The sequence below is a fragment of the Pogona vitticeps genome, chromosome 2 (assembly GCF_051106095.1).
Source record: "Pogona vitticeps strain Pit_001003342236 chromosome 2, PviZW2.1, whole genome shotgun sequence".
Classification (NCBI taxonomy): domain Eukaryota; kingdom Metazoa; phylum Chordata; class Lepidosauria; order Squamata; family Agamidae; genus Pogona; species Pogona vitticeps.
Genome location: NC_135784.1, coordinates 62,976,167 through 62,997,613, shown reverse-complemented (window position 1 = coordinate 62,997,613; position 21,447 = coordinate 62,976,167). Strand labels below are relative to the sequence as shown.

The following is a 21,447-nucleotide window of genomic DNA, read 5'->3' as shown; positions in this document are numbered from 1 at the left end:
TGACATGCTAAAACCGCACATAGGTACTTGCAACATAATAACAGCGATAAAAATGCTTTGTAGGAATCAGCATCTAGCCTGTTAAAAACTTCCCTGTAGTGATTTCCCATACAGTTAATTAAAGTCTTTCTTCTCTTAACTCCACACTGCTCATAGTGATCTGGTAAATTATATTTACTGGGTTATGTCATCACAGGCAGATATCAGCTCTTCTTGTAACCCCTCATAGATGACCAGATGATTGTTATCAAGCTAACAGACTGTCAAACGTTTTGGCACAATTAGCAAGTTGCAGACTAGATCAACATAGTCATTGCTGATACAATTCTGTAGCTATACCAATGTTCTTAATGGGTTCAACTGAAAGGAGTTTTTATTATGTGCCATTGTCATTTCTGCCTTACGGAGACCTCCAGAATGTTGTATCACTAACAGCCACACTTAGATCTAGTAAACTAAAGGTCATGGCTTCCTTTATTGAGTTAATCTTTCTGATACTTGCTTTTCTTCTTTTCCTACTGTTTTCAAATTTTCTACCATTATTGTAATTTCTAGTGAATTATAATAAGTCCAAAGTCTTTATTTTCGTACAGGAATAGCTTTTTTGCATTCTTCCCTCACAATATCTCATGTCTTAATTCACAGCTGTTCTGGTTCATGATCCATTAAGTATAATGATGCAAATATCCTTCAGCAATTGTATATCTAACGTAGATGGGAGTGATGGTATGCTAATAGGTTTCTAAATGAAGTCTGATATACTGTAGTTGTTCAGACTGAATTTCTAACTGCTTGTGTGTGTCTCATCTCACTTAATGCAACACTGTTTCTTCTGATAAAAGTAACATATCTTTTAATTATCTTTATAAAATTACCAATTCTAGTTCATTTTAGTACACTTACCCCCATATGCTACAATATGTAAATATGCAATTTCTTGTTTTACAACAGCAAGCTTACCATGATAATACTTCTCACATTTCATAGTCCATTTATATGTGTTTTACATGATGGGATTCTTCTTTAAACTCTGTGTTCATCAGCAACTAAATATCTTTCAGCTTTAATCCAGTTGCTTCTTAGTGACTGTGCTATTCAGACTTATCCTTTGTTCTTCCCTCTAAGCTGATTAGGTTCTTTCTAACTAGTGAATCTCATCTCCCAGCACAATCTTTTGTTTAAGTTTGGATTGGATTGTCATAGAGTTTTTGACATAAAAATATTCCTTTCTTGTTAAGTAAATCTTTGGCTTTTGTCCCAAGAGTTTAATTTTCCCAGTTACAAAATGTGTTGAACATTTCTGAAAATTGAATATATTCCTAATGAAAAATATTTCGGTGCCTGCTTTTGGGGGGACTTCTCTGTATTCTTATCTGTCTGTCACCCTGGCCAACTAGTGACAAGCCACTACTGTGGGCAGCTGAACAAAAGAAATTAACAAAAGTATACAAAGAACAAAATTAAAATGACAAGCAAAAAGCCCCTACTCTCTAGCAAAGACTGCTTAATTCCCATGATGGTAGAAATAATAATAAATAATAAACAACACACATAGGGCTGTCACATTACATAGTAGTTCAGTTTAAAATGGGATAGATTTTTCAAAGGCCTGGGTAAAAAGTTATGTTTTAATTTGCTTCCCGAAGCCAAAGAGGGAAAGGGTCTGATGCACCTCCATTACAAGGGAATGCTATAATGAGATGGTGATGGCTGAGAAGGCCTAGTTCATAGTTGACAATTTCTGGGTCTCCATTGGTGTCGCCATGTGCAACATCAAGGATAGGGAGGGACAAGAGGTTGATATGAGGGAGAGGTGCTCTTATTAGGTAGCAAGGTCCTAAACCACATAGGTTTTTATAGGTTGACATTAGCAGCTTGAATTTGGCCCAGAATCATACTAGCAGGCAGTGCAGACAGGCCAGGCCAGACAAAATATGATCAAATTTTGATTGTCTTGGGACGAACCTAGCCACTGTGTTTTGCACTTGCTGCAGCTTCCGAACTACCTTCAAATGCAGTCCCATGTAGAGAGCATTGCAATAGTCACTCCTTGAGATTACCAACGCATGAACCAGTGTTCTTAGGGACTTCCTGTTGAGATGGGGCATAGGTGGGCAATCTGCCAGAGATGGATGAATTGTAGTTGGTATGTTTGTTTGATAAATGCTTTATTTACTTGGCCATAGGTACTCTGTGCAGTTACTTACTCCAGCCAATCTACTAGCCAAGATAAATGGGAAAGACAGCATAGAAAAGGAGCATGTTGAAGAAATAAATGAACTCTTCTATGATGCCAAATCCTCAGCAAAAATCCTGGCTGATCAACAAGAGAAGTACATGAAGTAAAGAAGATTGTTCACCTTCATAGTCTTCAGAGACTTGTTTTAACTAAATCCATGATAACATGTTAACATCTGTTTACTGAAACTGAAAAATTCTGGAATGTGAAAACAAAGATGTAGAATCTCCGTTCTTCCTACTTCATTGATAGGGATTGAAATGAAATACTGTAGTATCCTAGTACAGTATTTCTTATTTTGAGTGCCTATACGAAATGGATGCAGCTGGCATATCCTTGTGTCCCTCCTTTAGTTTTCATTGTTAAATTGTTCCATTGATTAAAATAGTCTGTTTTCTTTGATTTTTGCATTAAAATAATTAGAAATGTCTTTATTTTTCCTCTATTCGTATAGAGAAGTTTCACTCTTGCACCTTCTTTGGGATCCAGCGCAAATCTGCCATCTTAGTAAAAGTGGATAAGCTAGTAGAAGTTATGATCTTGCAAATGTTGTTTGGAACCCAAACAGAAGGTCACTAATTTGGTTTGCAAAGTGGGGAGGACACATGTCAGGTAGGCTGTGGCAGCAGGGGAAGGAGTAGGGAGACAAAAGCATAGCATATAATGCTAGGATTGAGCAGACTGCTCCTGATTAGATTAAGCATCCTTCAGTCTCGAGAGACTTTGGTAACATGCTCTGTATGGAGGACTTGGAACAAACAGCATCTAGTGTGGTTGAGAAGACCAATTCGAGAGTGGCAACCCCTTCCACACTGAAGACAAACACAGTCTGTCCCCTGTCCAGCTCCCTGATTTTGCTGGTTTTAGTACTGCCTCTTTGCCTTGGCCTGCTGGACAAGAGTCTCTTGAAATTGGGAGAGGCCGTTATGCACCACCTGCCTCCAGGCTGAATGTTCAGATGTCAGGGTTTCCCATCTGTTGTGGTCCATTCCTAAGGCCTTCAGATCCTGCTTGCAATATCCTTGAATCGCAGCTGTGGTCTCCCTCTGGGGCAATTTCCCTGCACTAATTCTCCATATAGGAGATCTTTTGGAATCTGACCATCATCCATTCTCACGACATGCCCAAGCCAACTGCTCCTGAATAGTTATTTATTAGGCTAGTGTTGGGTATTAAGTTGTTATCCTGTTACAAAAGAAGTGCAGTGTGTTCCTGTAATTATAATAGTAGGAAGCAAATGAATGTTTTTTTTCAAAATCCTTAAGAAGTCTAGGCTACAGTGGCATGTATAACTGGAAGGAAATCCCACTGAATTCAGCAGGGCTTCCTTCGGAGTAGTCACGTAAGATTGCCGTATTTTTGGCACTTTGGCTTCTGCATATTATGTCTGCAATTGATCCAGCCTACAAGCATACTCAAAAGAGTTCAACCAAATTCAGTGGCACTTATTTTTCTAGTAAGGCTGCATTCCTGATTTCTTGTCCATAAAAAAGCCCCATTTATTTCAAAGAGACTTACCGGCCGAGTCTGGAGGTGCAGAAATACACGCTAAGTTACGCCTTGGAAACTGAATGGGACTCACTTGAAAGTACACTGATGCTGGCCTTCCTATTTAAAGAGACAGAATGAGATTTGGGGGGAAGTACAATATATTGTGTGCCATCAAGTTGATTCCAACTTATGGTGACCCTTTCCAGGGTTTTTGTGGCAGAGAATACACAGAAGTAGCTTACCGTTCCCTTCTTCTGGGGATGTCCCCGGATTGTGCAGCTTGGCCATGGCTGCAGAGGCTGGCTCTTATCACAGGAGGCACAGGGAGTATTTGAACTACTGCAGCCAGATACACACAAAACATGCAAGAGAAGCTTTCTGTCTCTCTTTGCAGTTCTCTCATTCTGTTGCTCCCTTCTCTTCATTCCACACTTCTTTCTCTTCCCAGCTTTCATGTGGCTCCTCTTTCTCTTTCCCTCCTCATTCTCTTCATGGCTCCTCTCTCTGTGGCTCTTTGTGTTTGTTCACTTGTTCAATGACACATATTTGTACTATTGTAAACCTGAAATCCCATTCTACCATCTTGCTCAGAAGTATACCCCGTCCATCTCAATAAGATGTGTTAGTTTCCTGAACTACTGGTAAGAAGCTTGGGCAATTGCTACAGAACACTATAGTAAAAATGTGCATCAAGAGTTTTAGGAACATTTCCCCATGTAAAATAAGTATCTTTAATGTCCCATGTCTTCACAATGACAGGCCAAATCAATTTCACATAGAAAAAGCAGGTAGCAGGAATCATTTTCTTTTCAAGAAGTAATGGTAGGCATTTGAAAAATAATTACTTAATTTGTTATGAGCTGTTTAAAAAAGCTGTAGAAAAACAGTGGGAAGGCTATTGTTAAAACTTTAAAAGTATTTGCTCAACCTTCTCCAAATTTCACACAACTCAAGCCCATGCTGTCTACAGTCGTTCTGCCAAATCGTTCTGAGGCAAGAACCCATTCAAGAGTTTATATTTTTGTTTCAACTGTTCCCTTCCTATTGGTCATGGCTCATGAAATGCTATATTGATTGGTAATGCAGTATCAGACGTATGCATTCATGTGCACCTGTAATGCAGTAGGAAGATGGTTATAGAGCCCAGGTACCTTGAAATGCCTTGTACAAATGAGCCAAGTTACAAACGTCAACCCAAGACTCTTCTAGAGATTTAGTATCCTCACCTGAAATTCAAGTACAGTGGTGCCTCGCATAGCGAGGTTAATCCGTTCCGGATTAACCTTTGCTATGCTGAAGCATCGTTGAACGGGGCAGGGAATTCCATTGGAACGCATTAAACATGGTTTAATGCGTTCCAAATGGGCCGAATACTCACCGTTCAGCGATGCTTCTTAATGGCCGGCAGCCATTTTCGCGCCTTCCCCTTGCTTAACGAGGGTGCGAAAACGCTGCGCGTGGCCATTTTGGGCCATTTCCGGGCTTCCGGCGGCCATTTTGTCCGCCTAACAGCTGATCGTCGGGCTTCGTTTTGCGAAGATCGGTAAGCGAAACGCTTACCGGTCTTCGCAAAGCGAATTTTGCCCTAATAAAAAAACGTTGAGCGATCGCATTAGCGATCCCAAAAAAGGGATCGCTATGCGATTTCGTCGTATGGTGCGCTCGTTAAGCAAGGCACCACTGTAATGAACTTTTTACACTACCCACTTTGCACGGAGTTGATTTCTACTCTCAGGTTTTTTCAGATCTATAGTTCATAAGTAATGGTATTAGGCACACATACTATTAGCTCCGTGACCATTAAGCAAAGCAAAGTGTACTGCTTATATACTGCCCCATAGCGCATTGAGCACTCTCTGGGCTGTGTACAGGTTAATTATGCAGGCTACACATTGCACCCCCCCGAGAGCTGGGTACTCATTTTACCGACCTCAGAAGGATGGAAGGCTGAGTGAACCTTGAGCCAGCTACCTGGGATTGAACCCCGGGCTGTGAGCAGTTTTGGCTGCAGTACAGCTGTTTAACTACTGCACTACGAGGCTCTTCACAAAATCTACAGCTAATTGGAACAGAAATATTTCCATAATCTTGCATGTTTCTTTATCCATGCTTCTCAGGATGAATGCAACCACTAATGTAGTCCTTAAAGCAACAATACTATTTCAGCTCTATGAAAACTGAACATATAACCAGCTGATAAATATTCTTTAAAAGTCCAACATAGTTTTTAAAATGCATAATTTATTATATGCACAATTTACTCTGAATTACAGGCTATTGTGAAGTATATTCAGCTGCTAGAAATGTCATATCAAGATGTCTATTATGCAACTGATAATATTTCCAATCAGGTTTTAGCAGCTTAGTCCTTGAAAGACTGAATACTGTACACTCTTTCATAGTAAAATATAATCACTTGCCATATAGGTCTATTGATTTCTTATAATTAAGTCATCTGCCTCTGATTCTTAGCTGTGAGAGCTCTCTGGATGGCAACAGGTGAAATGAATGTTATGAATGATAGGAGAAATAGCTGAAGTAAATTTTACATTCTTCTTTCTCACACTAGATTTCCTTTCAAAAAATCTGTGGTACATTGATAGCTGTTAGTGAACAAGTCAGCTGTTGAAGAACACTGGTTTCTGAACTTGGAGAGGTGGTGGGGTTTTTTTTTTTTTTGTCAAATTGTTATATGTGATGGCATCGGTAATTCATTGCTTTTTAAAAGTATGCCAAATGGACTGCAGAATATGCACAGAGAAACCGAATGATTTGCTGCAATTACCGTTTTCGCACTGTCCATTATGAAGTTGTGTTCTCAGAAACAATTTAAAAGCAGGGTATTGAATGACTCAACTTTCAAAGTGACATGGGAAGAGAAATATGCATATCTTACAAGTCAGTCAGACTTCTAGAAAACATGCAGAGAAGAAACTTCAATATCACAAACCCTATTGTGAAATTCCCAAGTGGACTCTGACATTTAGTATAGCCCATGCAACATCACCGGGGGGGGGGGGGGGAACGATGGATTTAATGCACATTTGTCTTCCCGCACTAACTTGGAAAGCTGAGTCACTGATTCACCTGCTTTTATGAAATCATAGACTATGCAAAGTAGCTGCATACTTCAAAGTAATTATGTATTTTAATGACTTACATTCTGTTTTTTTTTCCTATCAATAAACAAAACAAAATATTCCTTGGGTAGCATAACACAATATATAATAATTTAAAAACTTAAAAAAATGGTGAAAGCAGCAAATAAAGACTCCAATATTAAAATATACTCTGATTGTAATTATAGGTTTACAGAGGATTTTTCTTTTTAAGAGCAAGTAGCAAGGGGGGCAAACAACCTCTGTGGAAGAGTTTTTTGCGGTTTGGAAATCAGTTGTAGCCACAAAGAGGCCTCAGTATGCAAGCTGACCAATATCAGGATGCAGAGGAGAAATATACTCATGTTTATAAAATGATATATCCCTTGAAATATTCTGGACCAAAAAGACTGATAGATTTCAAGAAATCTCCAGAATCCTGAAGTGGTCCCTGGTGAATGATCAAAATAGGCATGGCAGCTGGGGATCAGACCAAATTTCTTCTCACTGAGTATTTTCCCCAGTAGGCTGCCAACTGGCTAAAGCAGCTATCGAGAAATTTTGACTCTCCAAAGGTTTTGGCCCACAACTCCCAGAATATCTTGGTGTTAGTCTTGCTTGAGGAGACAGTGGACAGTTTTTTAAAAATCTGGAGGGCTTCTTGTCCCCAGCTCAACTGTAGAGTCTACAGACTACTTCTATTGATGATGAGAGAGTGGAAAATGGAGACACGCCCATCACCCAGAGGGGCCACAATGGTTTTTAATGCAAAAGGGCTTTAGTAACGTACTTATTTCAATGTATTTCCTCCAATAAGATTTCAGTTGAGGACAGTAATTAGTTCCTTGGTTTGTCTTGAAGAGTACACACAGGAGTGGCTTATTGTTTTGCTCCCATTTGTGGTACTCTCCTGGTTTAAAATAAGTATGAGTTCAGTGAAGGAAGCAGTTAAGATATATGTAAATACTTTCTTCCTAACTGTTTTGCATATCTAGGAGGATACTCTAAATACTAACTAGAATTTATCTTGCCTATAATAGAACCTGTGTCTTTTATTTCTGATTAGGAAGCCGTTTAAGAAACAGAGGTACCACCTTCCCCAAATAGTCGAAGCTAGAAAATATCCCAGAAAGACAGAAACCCATGATATGAAGGGTTTTAAAATACACTGAATGCTAAAATGATACCAGAATGTTTATCTGGTCCATTAAGTGATGCCCATCAGAATTACCGGTGTCAAAGCTCTGCCCATGAAAATTGCATGCCGATAACTGATAAACTGTTGGACTGGAAGAAGAATAGCAGTCTACACTAAAGGAGTAACTTCCATTTAAATGCAATAATCAAACCGAAAGCGTGTTTATATGTGGAGGGCAAGATGTTTAAAAGAGAGGGGGAACCCAACTCTGTTAAAGTTTATTAAATGTGAAAAAAATTGCCGCATTATTTTAATTCAGCTCTGCCCATCTTCCAGAAGTGCTGCACTTACTGCATTAATCTTCAAAGCGAAGTTTTTACGAGCGATTGCCTACAGACTATGAGAAGTTTCTCCATCCATTAACCACAGGGAAACAGGCCCCGCTGGGTAGGAAAATATTTGTTACATCTTATCAGGGTGACACATAATCTAACAACAATTACAGCAGGCCCATATTTTGTACTATTTCAGTTTCAGTGTGAAAAATAGTTCTAATATTGAACCTGGAATGGGTGGGTGCTATAGCAGCCGGCTGAATATTATAAGCTCAACACTGTTCATTTTCCTTCAGGTTATGGGACCCAGCCCTGAGCAAGTGAGTACACATAAATCCTGCAGACCTGTCCCCTATGCAAATGACACAGCAGGCCCAGGGAGAGCAGTCTGAAAGGTGATTGCTTCCATATCCAAATGAAACACTGAAAAAGCTTTTCGCCTCATATTTTATGCTTTTATTAATGTAAAGGCTCTTCTGACATCTGAGGTCACACTCATTCTTCTGAAGAGTAAGAATGTATGAAAAGTGTGTCTCCCTGCACCCTTCCAACGGCCCCCCAAAATCATGGTAAAAACAGTAACCTTTAAAGGACTTTTCTTACAGGTTAAATTGCAAAATGGAATGATTGTAAATTCAGCTGCCACATCCAGATCAGATGCAAGCAGTTTTATCGGAAGAATTAAAGGGGAATGAATGGGCACATTATTTCATTGCAGCTATTTGTAGTGGTTAAAGGAGAGAGAAGGCTGGGATCCCAGTTTTTGTGAGCAGCGTCTGTTGCTGGTATGGGGCTTTTTCCTCTTCGCCCTTCCTGCTGCAGTTGCCTGGACCATCTGAAGGTCCACTTCCAGGAGCCAGGAGACACAATGGAAAGATACAAGATGTGGCATGAAGACCCAGAAATCAGCAAAAACCAGAGAGATCCCCAGGTACAATCAGAAGTGCCTTTTCTGTTCATTGGGGGCACTTCTTCAACCTACGCATAATTCATATTATCTCCGTACTGGAGCATGAAGCATAGCTTTATTGAGCTGGCTGTTTGGACAAAATCCATTCTACTGCAGTACAGTAGGATCTCCTTTTATTCCTCTTCACCCTGCATTTTAATCTGATTTAGACTCTCCCTCTCCTACATCCCTGCATATGAACTTGGCATATGTTATACAATATTTAAAATACACAATGGTTACATGCAGTAGACGACCCAAAGATGTGCAAGGCGCATTTAAAGAAAGAATTGGATGAAAGGATAGCCAGTGCTCAGGTAATCTCTAGAACCTTGTGGGGCCTGGAAGGAGAGATTTCATGGGAGCCTAATCATCTTCGTCATTACGGATTGTTACTGGGAGAGAGCTGGAATGATGGACAAAACTCACTTGGAATGTTCCTATTGAGGTGAAACACACCAAAAAGAACCAGGGAGGGCTAAGCATTCAGAGATTTTACAGGTTTTATATTGTTCCAGTTCTGATACAAGCTAAAGTCCAGAGAGGGGCAGGGACAACTGGGGGGGGGGGGGACAGTATGAAAGTGGAGCTCTTATTTTGTGTTTATGTCAGCAATTCCTCTTGCTAAAGAGACAAATGGATGCTTAAACCAGATAGCAATTTGTTTCTTCAGCAGGAGGAATTTCTGTGATAAAACAAAAATAAAGAAGAGCACAGGTTGCTGTCCTCTGAAGATGCCGGCCACAGAGACTGGTGCAACGTTAGGAAGAACAACCTTCAGAACATGGCCAAAGAGCCCGAAGAAACCCAGAACAACCAAAAAATAAAGAAGACTTTGGTGGTGAAGTCTTCCCTTGACAATGCATGTTACTGCTCTGGCCAAAGGTCTATAGTCCTTCTCGTGAACTAACTAAATTAGAGGGTAATTTGTTCTACTCAAGCAAAGCAACTCTACTTATTACGGTAGGCATCCTTCAGTCTCAAGAGACTATGGTATCGTGCTCTGTATAGAGGTCCTGGAACAGCGCTTTGTGTGGCTGAGAAGGCCAATTCGAGAGTGACAATCCCTTCCACACTGGAAACAAATCCAATCTGTCCCCTGTCCAGCTCCCTGGTTTTGCTTGTTTCGGGACTGCCTCTTTGCCTCGGTCTGCTGTACAAGTGTCTCTTCAAATTGGGAGAGGCCATTGTTACATACAGCACTGATGTTACCTGTCTGTCATGGGTTTGGAGGGAAAGTTCCATCCTATGGGGAGTGGAAGGCGGGACATCAGGAGGAGGGGCTGTACTGTATATATATGTGAAGCCTGTGTGGTGAAGTTGGCAGACGCTGGGAGACGAAGCATCAGCTGGGAAGAAGAAGCTGGTGTGGGAGTCTGTGTGTCAGACAGGGTACTACTGTGTGTCAGAGTACCAACCTGATAGGTTCAGGTGTCTGTTGGTTAGCCAGAACTGATAGGTTCAGGGTCTGTGCTTCAAGTTAAGGGTGCTGTGTGAACCAAACTGTGTGCATGTATGAGTGAAACTAAGCCACGTTACTATATCTTATTCACCCGATCATTTTATTTTCCCTGTGTGTGTTTTAAATAAACCTTATTCTTTTATTTGTTGAAAATCCATCCCTGGTCTGTGTGACTTCTTAAAGGGAATGGTTGGTGGCAGCTTAGTGTAACGTGTGGCAGATCCCAGTAGGTCTGGGTTTGTCACATTGATTGGTGGCAGCGGTGGGATACGACTGGTCCAGTTGTCCAGTGGTCCAGCAAAGCCTTGGCAAGTGTGCCCAGAGCAAGGGGGGTCTAGTCAGGGACAATCTGAGAGCACGTAGGTAATCTTCTAGGTGTACCTCATGGGGGGGTGCACTAGTAGAAGAATGTGTAACCTCAGATTGGGGACTAGATTAGGGTGCTCTGAGGCAGCCTGTTTTGGCGGGAAAAAGCTGAGGCAAAACTGTGAAATAGCAGTGAGCTAGCTTGTCTGCTGAGAGGCCCAGCAGAGGGGGGTAGACTCTAACTCGCTACAGTTGCAAGTAGTGCTGAAGGACAGCAGCAATCTATAGGGAAAGCTGGTTCTGAGGCAAAAGAAAAAAAAAAGTGGTCGTTTTATTTTGAGGCTTGACTTTTTAAAGCAGCTTGTTCTGAGGGGGGATTATGCCCTTGACTCGAAGCCAAATGGCAGAAATGGGTGAAGTGAAAGACCCCCAGGTTGACCAAGGTTCTGAGGATGAATTTGGCTCAGTGCAGGGTGACAGCACGGGAGAACAGAACCCAGATCTTAGAAAATTGCTCATAGCCCAACAGCATGAACTGAGGATGAGGCAATTTGAAATGGAGGAAAGGGAAAGAGAAGAAAGATTAGAGAGAGAAAGAAGGGAGGAAAGGGAGAGGCAAAGACAATTTGAATTAGAGAGAGAGAGAGAGAGAATGGAGAGGGAAGAAAGAATGGAGAGAGAGAAAATTGCTCTGGAAAAAGAAAGGATGGCGTTTGAATTAAGAAAATTGGAAATGATGAACCAGAACAATAATAACAATGGGGATTCTGAGGGAGGCCAATTGTCTAAAGCTGACCTGAAGAAATTCCCTGTGTACCACAAGGGAGATTGTCCTGAGGTGTTCTTTTCCTTAGTGGAAAGAGCGTTTGTGGACTTCTCAGTGAGGGAAACTGAGAAGATGACCATCATGCGATCTTTAATCAGTGGTAGCCTGGCTGAGGTTTATTCAGAGATGCCACAGGAACTGATGAGAGATTTTGCAGAGTTTAAAAAACTGGTGTTTGCAAGACATGGGATAAATGCGGAACAGCTGAGGCAAAGATTCAGGTCCCTCACAAAGAAACCAGAGCAGACTTTTACCCAAGTGGGGGCTCAATTGGTGAGGCTGCTAGAGAAATGGCTATCTCAGGAGGGGACAGAGACCTTTCAGCAGCTCAAAGACTTGATAGCGCTGGAACAGTTCTATTCAGTCCTGCATGGGGAACTGAAATTCCAGGTGAGGGAAAGGAAACCGAAATCTGTGGCAGAAGCCGCCGAGATCGCAGATTTTATTTCCCAAATAAGAAAGCCCTTGGGTGAGGGGAAAGCGATGGGGAAACCCAAAGAAACCTACAGCAAGTACTCTCAGGGACCAGGGAAAAGCCAGCAAGGGGGAGGGGCCCATGGTGAAGGGAAGCCCTCAGACATGAAACCAAGACCTCAGATTTTGGAGGGAAAACCAAAACAAGATGAGAAAGACTCAAAATACACCAGAAAATGTTATTTCTGTCAGGGAAAGGGCCATCTAATCTCAGAGTGTGAGAAATTAAAGCAGCTAAAAGGAATTGTGCCTCAGGATTCTAGTGGAACCAAGCCAAAAGCTGTGTTCTGTGTCCAGAAAGAGCAAGGCTCATTGTCACTGAGGGAGCCTGCTGCCATGGCTACTCAATCTGGAACAGCTACATCTGCTGATCAGGCTGAGGAAAATGGTCCTCTTGTAGAGGTCAGGCGCTGCCTGCTGGTGAGAACAGATTCTCAGTTGTTTGAGACAGCAGGGGTGGACGTAGGAATACTTGACCGTCAGTATCGGGGGCTGCGGGACACTTGTTCCCAGGTGACCCTGTGCCATCCAGATATTATTCCTAGGGAGTATCTAATCCCAAATGAGAGCATGAAGGTGGCAGGGATTGAGGGGCAGGTGATTTCACTGCCAGTCGCGGAGGTACCTGTCAACTTTCAAGGCTGGAGGGGAGTTTGGCGGCTAGCAATTTCATCGACTCTGCCAGCAGCCGTGCTCGTGGGAAATGACCTGGCTGAACATGTGAAACGGGTGCTAGTGATTACACGTTCACAAGCCACCACGGGGACAGTTCAGGGGGGTAATGATGAGCCAGAGACGGAAGCAGAGGGGAGTTCAGAAGCTGTGGTGGAAACCTTAACCACAGACAGCAGATTTGGACAAGAGCAAAAGGCAGACGCCACTCTCCAAAAGTGTTTTGAACAGGTGACTGACGCCCAGCTAACACCTGAAACCCCAGTGAGATTTCTGGAGAAAAAGGGGATTTTGTATAGAGAGACCCTGAGGACTATCTCAAAAGGGGGAGATGGGATCAGAAGTCAGCTAGTGGTACCTGAAAAGTATCGCCCCATGATCTTACAAAGGGGGCACTCTGACATGTTTGCTGCGCACTTAGGGGTGAACAAAACACAGCAGAGAATCACACAGAATTTTTACTGGCCTGACATAGGGAAGCAGATCAGGGAGTTCTGTAAACAATGTGATGTGTGTCAAAGGCAGGGGAATAGCCGCGACAGGACCAAAGCAAAGTTGTGCCCTTTGCCTGTGATTGACACTCCGTTCAAATGCATAGGGGTGGATATTGTGGGACCTTTGCCCAAGGCCACAAAGAGGGGGAACAGGTTCATTCTCACCATTGTGGACCATGCCACGAGGTACCCTGAAGCCATACCCTTGACTAACATTGAAACTAACACAGTGGCAGATGCCTTGGTGGGGTATATGTCCAGGATGGGATTTGCCTCAGAAATAATCACAGATTTGGGCGCATCGTTCACATCAAAGCTCATGAAACGCTTATGGCAAATCTGTGGAATTAAGCACAAGGAAACCACTGCCTATCATCCTGAAAGTAATGGGTTAACTGAGAAGTTCAATGGGACTCTAATGCGCATGATTAGGGCTTACTTGGCAGAGAATCCAAACAATTGGGACCAGAAGCTGCAATCCCTTTTGTTTGCGTATCGATCAGTGCCACAAGCCAGTACCGGGTTCAGTCCATTTGAACTTTTATTTGGGAGAAGGGTGAAAGGGCCCCTTGATTTGATCAAACAAAATTGGGAGCAGATCACCCAGGATGACCCACAAGACGTTGTGACATACATAGACACCCTGATGAATGACCTAAAGAGAAACCTAGAACTGGCAGCAGAAAACCTGCAAGCGCAGAAGGTCAGACAGAAAACATGGTATGACCACAAAGCTAGAGAGAGGCACTTTGACCCAGGGGAGGAAGTGCTTTGGCTTAGGCCCTGCAGAGAGAATAAACTGCAGCTCAAATGGGCAGGACCATATAGGGTCATTTCCAAGATGTCAGACCTGAACTACCTTATAGAGCAGGAGGAGAACCAAGCAAGGAGGGTGGTTCATGTGAATGCCCTAAAACCCTACTACAGAGGGGAACAGAGGGTTTTATTTGCGATAAAAGCAGCTGAGAGTGAGGAAGCTGAATTACCCTTCTGGGAGGGTAGAGGGGAAGTAAAATACAACCCAGAGGAGGTAAAGATCAGTCCTGCACTCACCCAAGACCAGCAGCAAGAACTAAAAATGCTGCTCAGTAAATATCAACAGGTGTTTTCCAACAAGCCGGGGATAGTGAAGGGAGTGATGCATCGGATCCACACAGGGGATGCACCCCCGCAGGCAGTATCCCCATACCGAGTAACTGGACCCTATAGGGACAAGGTGCGGAAGGAGCTGGACGAGATGCTTAGGGAGAACATAATCGTCCCCTCTTCTAGTCCTTGGTCCTCTCCGATAGTCCTTGTGGATAAGCCTGATGGGAGCATTAGGTTTTGTGTTGATTACAGGAAATTAAACCGTGTAACCACTCCTGATGCCTACCCAATGCCCAGGCTAGACAACCTGATTGAAACCATAGGGGGTTGTCGGTTCATCTCATCATTGGACCTGGTAAAGGGATATTGGCAATTAAGAATTGATCCCAGGGATCAAGAAAAGACTGCCTTTTGCAGCCCTTTTGGTCTCTATGAGTTTCGAGTCCTGAGCTTTGGTCTCAGAAATGCACCAGCCACATTCCAAAGGCTGATGGACCAGACCTTGGCAGGGCTCAGTGACTTTACAGTGGCCTACATTGACGACATAGGGATCTTCAGTAATACCTGGGAAGATCACCTGATACACCTGGAGTTAGTGCTGCAGAGGTTAAGTGCAGCAGGGCTAACAGTAAAGGCCAGCAACTGTCAGCTGGGTAGCCCAGAAATAAAATACTTGGGTCACATGGTAGGGGGAGGAGTGATAAAACCCCTAGAGGCCAAAATAGAAGCAGTTCGTGATTGGCCCAGACCCAACACCAAGAAAAAAGTCAAATCATTTCTTGGGTTGGTGGGCTACTACAGAAAGTTCATCCCGAGGTTTAGCGAGATTGCGGCTCCGCTGACCAATCTGACGAGGAAGAAGGCTGATGACCGTATCCCGTGGACCAGCGACTGTGAGGCGGCGTTCCAGAGGTTGAAGGAGGCGTTAATCAACTATCCAGTGCTGCGTGCTCCAGACTTCGACCGGGAGTTCATCATCTACACCGATGCGTCTAACAGCGGGGTAGGTGCAGTTCTGTGCCAGGAGGATGAGAATGGTGACCAGCATCCAGTGTCCTACCTGAGTAGGAAACTTCAAAAAGGTGAGAGACATTTGGCAACCGTGGAGAAGGAGTGTTTGGCCATAGTCTACGCGATCCAGAAGGCCAAGCCTTACATCTGGGGAAGACATTTTGTTCTGTGCACTGACCATTCACCACTGCAATGGTTAAAGACAATGAAAACCCACAATAGCAAACTTATGAGGTGGGCTTTAAACCTACAGGACTATGACTTTGAAGTGAAGGTGGTCAGAGGGTCAGTGAACTGTGTTGCTGACGCCTTGTCAAGAAGACCTGAAGAATGAAGACGGCGAAAGAAACATGGACTATATATATATATTGATGACAAAAAGTTAAATGTACCTGTTTTTTGAACTTGGTTTGTATGAATAAAGGTAACTTGATGTAATGTATATGGTAAATGTTTAAATGCCTAATTGCTATGGTTAACTTAGAATGTAAGTATAAGTAAGTATGATATGGTATGTATAACTGTTGTTGTGTGTTTTATCCAGGTTGTTTTTTGGGAAAAAGCACCTTAGCTTTCCCCCTACAAAACAACTTATAAAGAGGGGAGGTGTTACATACAGCACTGATGTTACCTGTCTGTCATGGGTTTGGAGGGAAAGTTCCATCCTATGGGGAGTGGAAGGCGGGACATCAGGAGGAGGGGCTGTACTGTATATATATGTGAAGCCTGTGTGGTGAAGTTGGCAGACGCTGGGAGACGAAGCATCAGCTGGGAAGAAGAAGCTGGTGTGGGAGTCTGTGTGTCAGACAGGGTACTACTGTGTGTCAGAGTACCAACCTGATAGGTTCAGGTGTCTGTTGGTTAGCCAGAACTGATAGGTTCAGGGTCTGTGCTTCAAGTTAAGGGTGCTGTGTGAACCAAACTGTGTGCATGTATGAGTGAAACTAAGCCACGTTACTATATCTTATTCACCCGATCATTTTATTTTCCCTGTGTGTGTTTTAAATAAACCTTATTCTTTTATTTGTTGAAAATCCATCCCTGGTCTGTGTGACTTCTTAAAGGGAATGGTTGGTGGCAGCTTAGTGTAACGTGTGGCAGATCCCAGTAGGTCTGGGTTTGTCACAGCCATGATGCATCGCCTGCCTCCAGGCTGAACGCTCAGACGTCAAGGTTTCCCATCTGTTGAGGTCCATTCCTAAGGCCTTCAGATCCCGCTTGCAGATGTCCTTGTAACGCAGCTGTGGTCTCCCTCGGGGGCGGCTTCCCTGCACTAATTCTCCATACAGGAGATCTTTTGGAATCCGACCATCAGCCATTCTCACGACATGCCCAAGCCAGCGTAGACGGCGCTGTTTCAATATTGTATACATGCTGAAAATTCCAGTTCGTTCTAGGACTACTCTATTTGGAACTTTGTCCTGCCAGGTGATACCGAAGATGCGTCGGAGGCAACGCATATGGAAGATGTTCAGCTTCCTCTCCTGCCGTGCACAAAGGGTCCAGGACTCACTGCAGTATAGGAGTGTGCTCAGGACACAGGCTCTATAGACCTGGATTTTGGTGTATGCCGTCAACTTCTTATTAAGCCATACTCTCTTTGTGAGTCTAGAGAACATGGTAGCTGCTTTCCCAGTGCGTTTATCCAGCTCGACATCTAGGGAAAGAGTGTCAGAGATTGTTGAGCCAAGGTACACAAATTCATGAACAACCTCCAGTTCTTGCATGGAGACAGTAATAGAGGGAGGTGAGTCCACGCCCTGGCACATGACTCTACTTATTAGAAAGGCAATATCTGAGTTTTGCTCATAGCATTAGTGTAGCGTTCACTCTAAGTTATGCTTTGTAAGTTATGCATTATTCATGTTCTATGTGAATATGGTTAAGAGGCGGGGCCAAAAGATGCTAAAAGGTGGAGCCTGAGACAGGAGAGGGAGTCAGAGAGAGAAGGATAGTTTGGGGTTCTGACGAGTAACTAGTTAGAGTGTAACCTATGATAATTAATATAGAAGGTTAATGTTGATGATTGATGAATCTTGAAGAATGCCCTTATGAATTATTCCAGAAACCATCTGTAGCTAATAAACATGTTCTGTTGAAATGTCAGTACTGGATGGACCTTCATCTTTTCTAAGTTAACTAAGTTGATAAAAGAGATCAACTGGTGGCAGTAGGGCCGGACTGGGACCAAAAATCGGCCCTGGCATTTAGAGCACACAGGCCCACCGGCTGTGGGGACACCTGCCGCTTCCTCCGAATCCCTCCCGGGAACGGCCCGGGGACCATGGGGCAGCGGCGGGGAGCGGGGGGAGGCGGGCGGGGGTCGCGTGGATCGCCGGCTTGCCAGAGGCAGGGAGGGGAGGGGGGTCTTTGCTAAGGCCGAGAGTCTCCAGCCGCCCCCGAGAGCCGGGCAAGGGGCCGCTCGCTCAGCGGCGCGTCGGGGTCCCGCGGATGCCTCGGCCGACGCCGCCAGCAGTCCTGCGGGCCAGGGCTCCGGGCGAGCGGGGCGGATGTGGCCCCCCGGGCTGGGCCTCGGAGAGAGGGGTGGCGGCTCCTCTGCGGAGAAGGAGCCTGGCGCAACGGACCGGCACCAGCGGCGGCGGCGGTTCTCGCGCTCTCCGGGCGGAGGGGAAAGGGAGCACGGGGGCCCGCCGCCACCTCGCCCGCTCCTCTGCCGCCCTCTCCCGCGGAGGAAAAGGTGCAGGGCCGCGGGGGAGGGGGGAAAGGGTGCTGGGCCCTGCCCGGTCCTCCGCCGACGCCCCTCGGCCGTCCTTGCCCAACGGCGCCAGGCAGGCAGGCAGGCAGGCAGCGGGCCAGGTGGCAGCGGCGGCAGAGCCCGGCCCTGGTCTTCCTCCAGCGGGCGGCGGGAGGAGACGGAGGGGCTCGGGGCGGGGGGGAGGGGGGGAGCGGGAGGGGGGCCCGCCCTCTTCCGGAGGGGGGGCACTCTGAACCGGGTGGGAGGGTCTTCTTCCATCAGCGGGGCCGGCCAGGAGGCGCAGCTGCAGCTTCCCCAGCCGAGCGGAGGAAGCCGGGAGCCCGCCGGCAGCGGCAGCGGCAGAAGAGCAGTGGCGGGGAGGCCGCGAGGCAGGAACCGGCCGTTCTGACCATCGGCCGTTCTGGCATTTGCCAGAACTGCCAGATGGGCAGTCCGGCCATGGGTGGCAGCGTATCAGAGGGCAGTGCTGAGGTACCTTTTGAGCTCTGTGTTTGGGGAAACCACCAGGGGGCACGAAGGCAAACACAGAAATCTAGTAGTATGTGTTTTCTCCTGTGGTGATCTGTCTCTCTCAGTGACTTGTCATCTTGCTAAACTGTAATATTGCTAGGGCGTCCTTGGTATTATCATATGGAGATAACTTATTTTTGCCATAGGCCACAGACTGAATTCACACAAGTCTAATGGAAACACAGATCAGTTTCACTGAGGCTGACTTTCCTTGCTCATCCACCCTTCCTCCCTCTGTTTAAATGTGAGGATAAGCAAGATAAGGACAGTTGGCCTCAGAGTGTAAATTGGATTAAATAATAATGTCATCAGTGCCTACTCTTATTTTATAGCAGTTCTTAGTGAAGTAATCAGAAAATGATTGTGGGGATATATCTGCATGATAAGGTCTTCCATCTCAAACAAAAAAGAATAGGAGAATAACATGCTTGGTTACATATTTGTTTACTCTTTAGTTACAAAGGAGCAAGAGTGAAGACTAGAAAAAAATACTTGGGGAGGGCAAAGTTGATGTAACATACATTAACTGGGATCAAACATGTTTAGGTTCAGTTCCTAAGCCGTGGTTTTGAAGATCTGGGCCTTTCCATGTCCACTGGTCAGTTGCAGGATCCCTTGCATGTCACAGAGCATTCTAGAGCATGCACTGTGCATGCACAGCTCAGAGTACCTCTCAAGTTCAACTTTTGCCACCAGTAAATGGAAAATGGATCCTAAAACAAATTCAGCTTTCTCCCAGAGCTGGCTAGGCCAGGTAAGAATGATAGCAGTGATCATGAAAACAGCTGGGTGAGGTTTTCTGGAGAAGTGGGTTGAGGTGGATGGTTCTAGTCATCCTTTCTATCAAATCCAGGTGAGGCAGTGGGTGCTGTGAAGCAGTGCCAGTGTGTGACAATGGACTGGACAAGGGTGATTAAACTGAAGCTCAAATTAAACATGACCCAGGCATTATTGGTCTGCTAAATACTCACAGCTAGAGGAGAGCACTCTACAGTCTCATCCCCAGTCTTTCCTGTGGGTGGACAGCAGCAAGTCTGAATAGGGGGCGTTCTGTTATCCACATTGGCCTCTTTATGTGGGTCAGGATCTTGCCTTTCCAGGATCCCATCTCATATGGAGATCCCCAATGGATAATGAAGAGATGTCCTCTTCAGACTTGCCACACTTCAGGTATGAGAGCATGATAGAAGGGACGATGGAAGGGATAGAGCTAAAACAGTTTCCTTTGTGACAATTCAACATTGATTTTAACAACTGAAAAGGACTTGCACTACTGCTATTAGGTGCTCACCTGGCAAGTTGCATGGTGATCACCCTCTTTGGGAATTGCACTCTCCCTGCAGCGTGACCTTCCACATGATAGAGTGCAATTCCCAGCATTCGCCACTACTGGCTGCGCTGTCTAGGGCTAGGAGTCTAGGAGAATTGCAGTCCAACACCTCACCTATCCTTACCCTAAAGAATCAGGCTCGTAGTCTGAGCAGGGCGCTTTTTGATCCCGCAATATCAATAAAGACACAGATGGCATCAGTGGCCCTGATACCTTTTTGCTAGCTTTGGTTGATAACAACAGCTACAACCCACTTGAACAGAAATAGTCAGGCTTTGGTAACTTATCTGGATTATTAGGAATTTAGAGAGTTGTCTTATGCTGAGTCAAACCCATCAGTACATCTAGCTGTCAATTCCGATTGGGAGGGTTTCAAGCAGGCTCATCCCCTAGCCTTACCTGGAGATTCTTGGTATCCCCTCCTTGTCCCAGAGAGACATGATATCAGGATGTTTCAGATTGGGATGGTGGGTTACTGCACTGCACTGCACTTTCATCTGTCATTGAAAGTGGTCCAGAAACATCAGCTTGTCCAAAACAGGACAGCAGGATGGTTAGCAGGGACTGACTGATACAATCAATATTACACCAGCGCTTTGACCTGCACTGGTTTCCAGTCCGTTTCTGGGCACAATCCAAAGTGCTAGTATCAAAGTTATAAATGGGTTGCAATCAATATATGTGAAGAATGGTTTCCTGGGAGAGAACAATCCTTTAGATATCTTGATCCCAATCTACAGGCCAGGGCCCTAAGATAACTGGTCAGAGCACCAGAATCATCTTCAAGTTCTTCTCCAGGGTCCTCTACCAGATAAGTCAAGAAAAAATAGCTAATAATGACAGGTCTTTTTAAGTGGTAGCACCCCAGCCGGTGAATGCCGTCCCAAAAAGAAGCTCCTTGACACCTGTGTTGTTGTCTTTTTTTTACACAAATGAAGACTTTTTAATCATCTTTGATTTTTCGGTTTTCATTACTGTGTTGCTGGGTTTGAAATCTTTTTAGTGCTGCTGACGTTTATTTTATTCTCTTTTTAAACATTCAGATTAACTGCTCTCTGTTTTTACTTATTTATTTCAACTGTAATTAATTGTGGCATAAACGTGTACACAAGAATTCATTTCTTTTATTTAAAAAAGACTGCGGACTAATCAATAAGGAGCATCCTTTTCATCAATGCGTTCTATCTTCTAATGTACCCAGTCACTTCACACCCGTTAACGGCCCTTAGCTATTTGCAGTTGGAAAGAAAGGGCCGTAGTTATAGCCAGACTCTGCATAAATAGGGTAGACTTACCTCCATGAAAAA

The 21,447-nt window shown here is 44.5% G+C and overlaps 2 protein-coding genes across 2 annotated transcripts in view; both read left to right on the top strand.

The window, feature by feature from the left end:
- RUVBL1 (RuvB like AAA ATPase 1) overlaps positions 1-2,669 on the top strand; it is a 31,624-nt gene extending 28,955 nt beyond the window's left edge. The window contains exon 11 of the mRNA XM_020811517.3: positions 2,187-2,669. Within this exon, the coding sequence (XP_020667176.1) occupies positions 2,187-2,346 (160 nt within the window). The 3' untranslated portion in view covers positions 2,347-2,669. The remainder of the gene's footprint in view (positions 1-2,186) is intronic.
- Positions 2,670-11,200: 8,531 nt separating this feature from the next.
- Positions 11,201-21,447, top strand: part of LOC144586942 (uncharacterized) — a 269,494-nt gene continuing 259,247 nt past the window's right edge. The window contains exon 1 of the mRNA XM_078386116.1: positions 11,201-11,340. The gene's annotated coding sequence lies outside the window, so the exon portion shown is untranslated. The remainder of the gene's footprint in view (positions 11,341-21,447) is intronic.